At 45.9% G+C, this 9,183-nt stretch overlaps 1 protein-coding gene across 1 annotated transcript; it reads right to left on the reverse strand.

The window, feature by feature from the left end:
• Positions 1 to 1,842: 1,842 nt before the first annotated feature.
• MTMR11 (myotubularin related protein 11) lies at positions 1,843 to 8,723 on the reverse strand. Its single transcript, XM_044676088.1, has 17 exons — positions 8,661 to 8,723; positions 8,197 to 8,272; positions 7,661 to 7,782; positions 7,285 to 7,345; positions 6,956 to 7,098; positions 6,279 to 6,357; positions 5,994 to 6,129; positions 5,681 to 5,768; positions 5,480 to 5,568; positions 5,268 to 5,392; positions 4,981 to 5,047; positions 4,691 to 4,761; positions 4,079 to 4,245; positions 3,615 to 3,788; positions 3,134 to 3,316; positions 2,507 to 2,800; positions 1,843 to 2,155 (listed from the first exon to the last, which is right to left on the reverse strand). The coding sequence occupies exons 1-17, from the start codon at positions 8,721 to 8,723 to the stop codon at positions 2,009 to 2,011; spliced, it is 2,085 nt and encodes a 694-aa protein (XP_044532023.1). The 3' UTR covers positions 1,843 to 2,008.
• Between the last annotated feature and the right edge of the window lie 460 nt (positions 8,724 to 9,183).

Genomic DNA, 9,183 nt, shown 5'->3' on the forward strand with positions numbered 1-9,183 from the left:
CATTGTGTATATTCATCGCTTGTATTTGACCTGATCATTCAGCTAGCATTTATTAAGTAATTATGTGTTGAGCGCTATGCTAAAAGTTAAGGATATAAAGAAAGACAAAAAACTCTCAAAAGAGTTCATAGTCTAATGGGTAGACAACATGCAAACAACTATGTACAAATAAATTATATACAGAATAAATTGGGGGTGATCTCAGAAGGCACTAAAATTAATAACTGGGGAAAATGTCTTGAAGAAAAGAGTTTAGCTTACTTCTAACTCAAAACATATTCCACTATCCCATTAGAAATTTGGTTGGATTCCCTCAAGTTCCTAAGTGTGTATCATGTTCACATCAAACTATTTCTGTAACAATGCAAATGACTCCATATTGGGATTTAAGGAATAAACTCTTTGTCACCCAATCCAGAACTATCCCTATTCCATTTGTTTTCCTCAGCTAAAGGCTTGGTCCTTTACTACTTCCCAGGAACTTCTCAATCTTGCGGGAGACCTAAGATTTGAAACTCCAAGAATTTAGATCTTAGCTTACTTCTCATAGTTTGAGCTTGACCCCAACACAATTGAAACTCTTCTACATTATTCCCTAAAAAGTCACAGAAAAATCTTTCTAATCAAGACCACATATTACTATGTACATGGCCCCACCTGTAATTGAGACCCACCATAATTTTCACTTGGTCCTTTCTCCCCATTGTCTGAAACTGATATTTGGTGTTGGATAATAAATGGCCAATCCGTTGGATGAAGAGATATCTCTGCTCATATATCATTCCCACAGCACAGGACTTTTTAGGCCTGTTTTCCCAACCTTAACCTACCACTCATTCCCACATTTCTCTCTCAGAAGCAAAACCCACAGCTTGTATGAATATTGTTCATTTATGGTTTCTGTAAATAGAATGCCACCACAAATAAATACTTAGAAATGGAGGAATACCTCCCCATCCCCCTCAGAGGGCTGGGGCCAGATTATGAAAGAGCTGGTTTTAAATTTGACCCCAAACATTTAACTAGTTTTGTGACTCTGGGCAAGTCACTTAAACTCAGTTTCCTCTACTATAAAACTGGGATGAAAATAGCATCATCTACTGTGCAGGTTCATATGAGAATCAAATGAAAAAATATTTGTAAAAAGTGCTTAGCATAGTGCCTGCCATATAGTAAGAGCTATTCCCTTTCTTCTCTTCTTTCTCCATTTATTTCCATGGGGAACTGTAAAGAGAAGAATTAGAAATTAAGAATGAGAGGCAGGCAGGACAATTAGGAGGAAGTTGCTGGGGCCATGTTGGTAAGGGTCCCAACCAGCTGCTTTACTTCAAATACTACACAACTATAAACCCTCAAAGGATGGGGATGGTCCTTAGGAGAAAGTAGGTTAATCCCCTAAAAAATAATTATAAGAAAAATAATTTTCAGCACAAAACTGCCTCTGGGGAATTAGAGGAAGGAGCAAGTGTCAATGTTGGGATTGACTAGAATTATAGTGTTTCAGAGCTGGAAATAGCTGCAAACATATTCTAGTCAACATACACTATCCCAAATGTCTTAGTACAATTTTAAGCCCTTAAAGCTTAAATCAGACTTAGGATACCTGGTACAAAATAATATTACTTTACAGATTAAGAAAATGAGGTCAAGAAAAGTGATTTGCCCAAGGTCACACTGATTCAGAGCCAAGACAAGAATACTCAGCTCTCTTGAGCCTTAGTCCTATGCTCTTCCCAATACACCGAACAGACAGCTAGCTCATTTTAGAATAAGACTAGATCTCTAAGGTCCCTTCCAGATCAAAATCTGATCCTGGGCATATGGGTTGTGGGGAGGGCAAGAACATAAGTTGAATCCTGTTAAGCTTGTTTGGTAGTTAGAGAAATTAGGAGGGTGGAGGTTAAGGCAAAGTGAAGATCTGTCAGATCAAAGAAACCTCTGATCTTAGAATAAGAAGCCGTTTTCCTCTGCCCTGTCTAACTCAAGGGGAAGAAGAGGGTCAGACATCTCATCGAGATGGAGTCGGGGGAGTATCTGGGTCTTTGGTCTTCGTATGATCACTGGTTGATGACCTTGATGACCATGTCCTCAGCAGGCCCTGGAGCAGGGCCAACTCATCCAAGAGTCCAGAGATTGTTGGGGCTGACAGACCTCTCTAAAGGGGAAATGAAGACAAAGAAAAGATCATTGTAAGTTTGTGTGGCCACCCCACCTACCCAAACCCTTCACTATTTCTAGTATCTCCTCAAATCGTCTTGAAGTTCTAGATTTCACCAGACTGTTCCAGCATTATGATATCTTATATAAAGATGTAAGTATCTTACATTTAATTATTGCTTCTCTGAATAAGCTTTCAAAGGATGTTTCATTTCTTGTCTTTGTCTTTCTGGTGCCTGGCACATAATAGGTTGCTTGTTGATTGATCGCTTAACCTGCCTTCCCCACCAACAGCCCTGCCCAATTCCTTCTTTTGACCTCTACTTGCCGCCCTACATTTTTGCCTTACCTGGACCTCAGGCCGTCCCCTCAGGTAGCAGCGTCTCCAGAGTCTGATCTGGGGCCCAAGGAATCCAGGTAACAGAAGCCCCGGAGGCAAAGGGGAGGCCCCCCAATGAGGAGGGAGTCCCCACTCTTGGTCAGCCAGGCTATCAGAGGATGTATTGTGTCGAGGGAGCCATCGTGAAGAGGACATCAGTGAGGAAAAACCATCCCGCCAAGGACAAAGCTGGTTCAGTGGGGTCAGAGTCCCCCGAGAAAAAAGGAATATGGATCGAGGAGGGCCAGGAGCCACTGAAGTTGGCTACAGAGAAGTGGGGAGTCACCTCATTACCAAGCAATTCAATCCATTTAGAGTTTCTGCATCTTTCTCTGGCTTCATATACCCTCCCCACTGATTAGGGCTAAGACTTCAAAAGGACAAATGGAGGAAATACCCAATTTGGAGTGGCTTCTTCATAGGCTAAGTGAGAAACTTGAGAGCAAGGAAGAAGATAACCAAAATGCTTTTCATCTCTCTCTAGAGTTTTTGTCCCCATAGGGGAAGCTTGGGACCATGAAAGTCAGGAGTGAAAACACAAAATATTGTTTCCTCCCTCCCAGTTCTCTCCTCTACCTCCCTTACAATGAGACTTACCTGTTCTCTAGAGGAACAGGAATCTGAGTGGTGTGGTTCATAGCAGGGATTATAGAATTGTAGTATCTGCTGATGACTATATCGCAGACTCCAGTCCCATACTGTCAGTGGTCTGGGGACAAGGTCTCCAACTGGAGGAGCCTGAGGAGATCCTGGTGTATAAACCTGGGTATAAGAGCTGAACTAAACAGAAGAAGAAGAAAAAAAGGATGACCAGGTTTCCAAAACTCTCCACTTTCAGCTCAGATCAAAGGAGTAGTCTGCTAAAACAATGCTTATCCACACCACCCCTCACCCCCTCAAAAAAGTTCTTGGAGTTTTGGTGACTAGAGGGCTCTTTCTGACAAAGCTCATGCAGTCACTGATCAGGCATCTTCCCTTTCTTTCTAGCCTCCTCTCATTTTCTTACCATCCAGCAAAAAAGCACATGATTAAAATTCAGAGAGTAGCCAAGGAAGAGCCAAGAGAGAGCACCGCTGACCTGCCCATTCTGCTTTCCTCGTTCCCAGGGGGTGTCTCTCAGGAAAGTAGGGGTGTCAGGAACCCGGACACTATCATGAAGGGCGAGGAGGAAGAACTCAGAGAATTCAAACTCCGATGGAAACTGATGGAGCAGCTGCCAGAGGCAATCAAGGAAAAGAAGGAACACTGGGGCCTAGAGTTGGGGGGTTTAAAAGTTAAAGGATATTATTAGAGAGCAGTGATAAGGATTAGAAAATAAAGGGGCATTCAGAAAAGAAGAGGACAGAAATTTCAAGGGGAGAAAGGTTAGGACAATTGGGAAGCAGGGAGTGTTGGGAGGCTCTTAGACTCTAGACCTTTTCCTGCCCACATCTGTTGAACACTTTTCCAAGGCCATCCGCCTCATTTTGATGATCTCCTCCTCTAATCCAAATCAACTTCACTATTCCCTTACCTTTTCAATTTGGTCTAATTCCCTCTCACCTCCTCACTTCCCCCAGACCCTCCCAGACGAGTCAGGAAGGGATGTCCAGATGCCACCCACTCTCGTTGGACAATGGTCTGGAGACCATGCAAGGTCCGAGCTCCAGGATCAGAGAGCAGCTGAACAAGTGAAGAGAGGAGGCCATTGAGGTCACGGTCACTTTGTTCTGGGAGATAAAGAGAGAGATCCACGGGTCAGGTAGAGAGAAAAGACATTATGAAGTTGAGAGGGAATGGATGCAAGTGAAGGGGCCAGAGAAGAAGAATAAAGGATAAATAAATCAAGGGAAAAGGAAAAGCCAGACACAGAAAAAGCTAAGATGAAGGCTGAGTAAGGCTTGATAGAGCATACAGAATGAAGGAGAAAGAGATGAAAGTACAGGTATGGGAGAAATTCAATTTTTCCTGCTTTCCTGTTGTGCTTCCTCATGCCCAACCGAAACTGATGCAGGAAGGATAGGAGATCCCAAGAATAACTTCTAAGTTGTTGGACAGAAGAGAACGGAACTTGGGAGAGAGCAGATGGACCTCGGCGTCCTTCCCTGGAAAGACTCTAATCTTGTGCCATAGACAGAAAGGCAGAGGAAGAGCTAGGAAAATCCAGAGACTCACCTTGAAGGACTACAGACCGGACCCTGGAAGTCACTAGCACTGAGATGTCACTGGCCTTTCGAAGACAGGACCTGATAAGAAGAGAGTTAGAAAAGTTCTGCTGGTCATCATGGTGAAGCTGGGAAATTGATTTTAGCATCTTGCCATCTTTTTCTGCCAGGAAAACGAAAATGGGAAGAAGCAAATAGCTAAGTCTGGAGGGAGTCTAGAGTTCACAGAAGACTATGGAGGGGGTCTAAGTTAATGGAAGACTGGAGCAAGGTATACAGATTATAGGAAGGGATGATCACCTGACATGGTCCAGCCATCTTGTTCCCTCCAGAGCTGAAAGCCATTTCTCCTCAGCTACAGTAGCATCTGCTTGAGAAGAGTCAGAGGAATGAAGAGGATCAGGAAAGTGGAAGATTCAGGAAGATTCAGGTTCAAAGGGTTAAGAAGAATAGAATCAGTGATCAGAAAGAGTAAGAGGGTCTTCAGGATCCCACTGAGGGACCCCATCCTTTTCAAAAAACAAAATGGTTAACTGATCGTTGGGACAATGGTCACATTCCAATTAGGTCAAAGAAGTCAACCTCACCTGGCAAGCAAAGGGCCCGAAGCCTCAAGTGGGCAAGCTGGATATCTGCAAGGGTGGGTAACTCATCCACGGCATCCACCAGGACAATATCTGAATGCCCAGCTTGGAGTAGTAACTCCACTGCCCTGTGGGTGCAAGGAAGAAGCATGAGGAACTTTGGCTGTCCTCAGACTCTCAACCCCTGATTCCTCCCCCTCAAACCTCTCTCGTACCTGATATCCTCCCTGTTCGGATCACTGGCTTCATAAAAGCCACTGGAGCGGAGAAGATCACTGCCTCCAGGGTGATGCCAGGATAGGCGCTACGAATGGAGGTTTCGGGTCATTATAGGGAAGAAAGACTCCTTGCCCCCCCTTCCCACTTGTCCCAGAGAGCCCCAAACCCACTACCCTGACCCCGATCCCCACACTGACCGGTCCACGGCCCTGATGGAAGTGAGAAAACGCCTTTCTGACTTCACTGTCCAATGTCCGTCGAGGGACCCAGAAGTATCGAGGGAGACTGTGGAGTTGAAGGTTGGTTCAATGACCTCATAACATGTCAATTGTGTTATAATTTGAAAGGAAAGGTCTCTAGAGGGGTCTCAGGTTGTAAGAGAATGATGCGTTAAGGGGCTACCAGGAAGGTATCTCCGGGAGGCAGAGCTTGAATGTTTAGCCTCAGTTTGGTTAAAGATTGGCTGCGCATGCCTACTAGGAGGTAGAGATGTGTGGCTGGTGGATTCACCTGGTAGATACATCAAACCGCTCATTTACTGTGCTGACCCTCCAGCCTCTGGCCCCTTGCCTCCTCCGTTCAGCCTCCCAGTCCTCAGGAGTCTCTAAGAGAGGCACAGGGGGCTCCCTGGAGCCCAGACCACAACCTAGAGAAAGGGAAAAAGAGAAGTACCAATGGGCTCACCCTCTGTCTCCAACCAAACTGGATCCCCACTCCCTGTTTCCATCAACCTCTTAGCTTTCCTCTATCCACCCCAAATCATTCTTCACCTCCCCAAGATCCTCCTTCACTCACAAGCTTTGCTCAGAATCATTCCTTCATAATGTTGGGCTGGACTGTTCTGCTCTCTAGCCTGGACAATCGCCATGGCCACCTGTGCAAGAAATAACCACCCCACCCCCTTTGGCTTAGACCAGAACGGTAAATAGAAGGGAACAGGATTTAGGTTTCTTCCCATTTCTTATCAGAGTAAAATAACAGCCCCTATTGAACTATGAGCTGGCTAAGACATATGAAGAAGAGTTAGAAAAGTCTGTGGCAGGGGTTCTTCACCCGGGGTCTACAAGCCCACATTTTTCAGGGGATCCACAAACCTGGATCTGCATTAACCTCTAACTGAAAGTCTTCATTTACTTCAACTATGAATTAAAGGGAGAAAAAAAAGCACTTTTATCTCACAAGGGGTCCAAAGGTTTTACTCCTCTGGCAAAGGGGCTCATTAATACAAAAAATGTTAAAAAAAAAAAAAAAAGTCTGGTCTAAAGGATAGATAAGAGAAATCCCTATTCGGGATCAAATGGGATAACAGAAGTAGAATGCTTTGCAAACCTTAAAGCACTAGGTAAGTGCTAGCTATTTTAATAATAATAATAAGCAATTAATTATACCCCAAGGGATTTTGATGGAGTTGCCTGGTAAAGGGAGTAATAGGGAAGGAGTGAGTCCTTTTAGGGATTATAGGGGTGTCTTACCCTAAAGGCAAGGGGCTCCAGTCCCCCATCTCCAAAGCCAACTCTCAGAAGCCGGAAGTCTCGTCCATGAATTAGAATTTCATCAGGAATGAACTTGAGCAGAGACCCTGGACGAAGAATCTGGGGCCTGCCTGGGCCATTTACTGAAGTCAAGTGTCAAGGGTCAGAAAAAAGTACACCAAAGAAACAAGGGGCTCTCTCTACCCCAGGGAAAGTCTTCCAGCCCCATCCTACTCCTACCCCAGGAGACTAGAGAGAGGGGCTCTCCTCCCCCTTCTAGTTGCACCCTGCCACCCAGCTTCTAGAAAGGGGCTACTCTTTTCAATTACCAGCTTCCAACCGGCCAATGTTGCTGAGAGAAAAATCATAGTCACTGTTCAGTACGGAGTCCTAGGGGGAGAATGAGGCAGAGGAGATGTAAAAAGGACACTCTCCTGACATCTAAGTTCCCTTCCAATTCTAAATCCATGATCCTATGGTTTTTTTCCCCAGAAACTCCCCCACCCAGAGGCTGTCAGATCCTGATCCTCCCAGACCAACTCTAAAAATTACTCCAGCAAAAGGCACCTGTGCAAAAGCTTTCTGCCTCATCCACTCCAAAACAGGTTTTATTATTATTAATGAATTATTATTACTTATTAATGCTTCTTGCCTCCCCTTCTTATTTTACTCCACCTGTCCCCTTCAGATTTTTATCCATCTCACCTGTCTCGCTTGCCAGCCTTGGGGGCAGAATAATACTCTTAGGTTGGTACACATCAGAGTCCCAGGCAGTTCAGGTTCTAGTCCCCTTCTCACGCCTGGTGCCCAAGCCAAGACCCTTTCCCCTAATGAGGAAGGAGAAGAGTGGGGAGTGAATGAATCCTATAGGGTGAAAGTATTCCCTTCTCAACAACCCTCCTTCCACCTTCCTTAAGCACACAACCTTCTCCCCCTTCTCCCCTCTACAAGAACAAAAAGGATGCTGAGGGAAGGAGAAGTTTCTTCCTCAACCCGAGCTCCTTGAGAAAACAAGGGGCCATTGAAAGGGTCTTTCATTCCTTCATACATGCCCACCATCTTGTAGGTGAGTAAGGGAACCTGAAATCCAAGCTCACAGTGAGCCTCTGAACAGAGAAGGGGATGTTCTGAGCAAGGAAAGGGGGGATCACAGTGGGATGAAGACCTGCAGGAGGAGGGCAGGGAAGATCGAAAATTGAGGACATCTCCTAGAGGCAGGAGTATTGAAGAGCCCTCGGTACCTGGAAGGCATCGAAGAGCTGGGCAACTGCTAGTCTGTGGACTCCTTGGCTCATCCATTCGGCTCACCTGCATGGACTTCGGACGTAAGTGCTGAAAAAAAAGTTAATTACAGAGCTTATCCCCGTCCCCCACTTCACCATTTCCCCAGCCCCCAAGTTGAGGGGTGGGGCAGCATGCAGAGTCTAGGGTGAGGGGTACAACCACCAGTTCTTTCCCAAGCCAGTCTTCAGATATTCAAAGGAAACTTCGGGGTGGGTGGGAGTGGTGGCTGGCAAGCAGCATAAGGAGAAGAACTGGTTAATGGATAATGAAAGAGTGAACTTGAGACTCAGAAGACATGCAGAGACATTGGGAGATCCAGCCACATTCAGCTTGAACTTATACCCAAGTCAGATACACCCTCGGTTTCAGAGCTCCCACCCTAGCCTCCCTGCCACCCCCTTGCAGCTCCCCTTCCTCTTACCCCCATCTCTGGCTCCTTCTGTGGTGGAATGTTGAAACTCCGGCCCCGGCCCCCCCACCACATCTCCCTGGCTCCATTCAGGGGAACTGAGGGATGAGGAGGGGGTGAGGGGTGGCTAGGGAGACTCAGAGAAGTCTTGGCCCAACTGAAAGAAGGTTGAGTCCTGGGGAAGGGAAGAGATGGGGACTGTGGGGTGGGGAGGGGAGAAGGCAAAGAAGCAGCTTTGGACAGAATTCTTTTCTGGGGTAAAGGAGAGAGGGCTTTGGTTAGGGAGGGGGGAACAACTCAGGGTACTCTGGAAACTTCAGACTACTCCGGAGATTGTTGGGGGGGGGGTTTGGAAATGAGATGCCCTGCCCCTTAAAGGGGAATACACATGATTTGCGGAAAGTTTGGAGAAGAATTTTAAGAGAGTAGGCTGGAAAAATAATTTGAAGAAAGAGAGAGACAGACAGAGAGAGAGAGGGAGAGACAGACAGAGAGACAGAGACAGAGACAGACAGAGAGAGAGAGAGAGAGAGAG

The sequence above is a fragment of the Gracilinanus agilis genome, chromosome 4 (genome assembly GCF_016433145.1).
Source record: "Gracilinanus agilis isolate LMUSP501 chromosome 4, AgileGrace, whole genome shotgun sequence".
In the NCBI taxonomy this organism is placed as follows: Eukaryota; Metazoa; Chordata; class Mammalia; order Didelphimorphia; family Didelphidae; genus Gracilinanus; species Gracilinanus agilis.

What these genes read in the sequence shown, in the direction of transcription:
- MTMR11 (XM_044676088.1), bottom strand. Translation starts at nt 8,723, where the DNA reads ATGTGGTGGGGGGGCCGGGGCCGGAGTTTCAACATTCCACCACAGAAG. An exon ending in CATTGGCCGGTTGGAAGCTG is followed by an intron (nt 7,099 to 7,284) that starts GTAATTGAAAAG and finishes ACTTGACTTCAG; the next exon opens with TAAATGGCCCAGGCAGGCCC. An exon ending in GAGGAAAGCAGAATGGGCAG is followed by an intron (nt 3,317 to 3,614) that starts GTCAGCGGTGCT and finishes TCTTCTGTTTAG; the next exon opens with TTCAGCTCTTATACCCAGGT.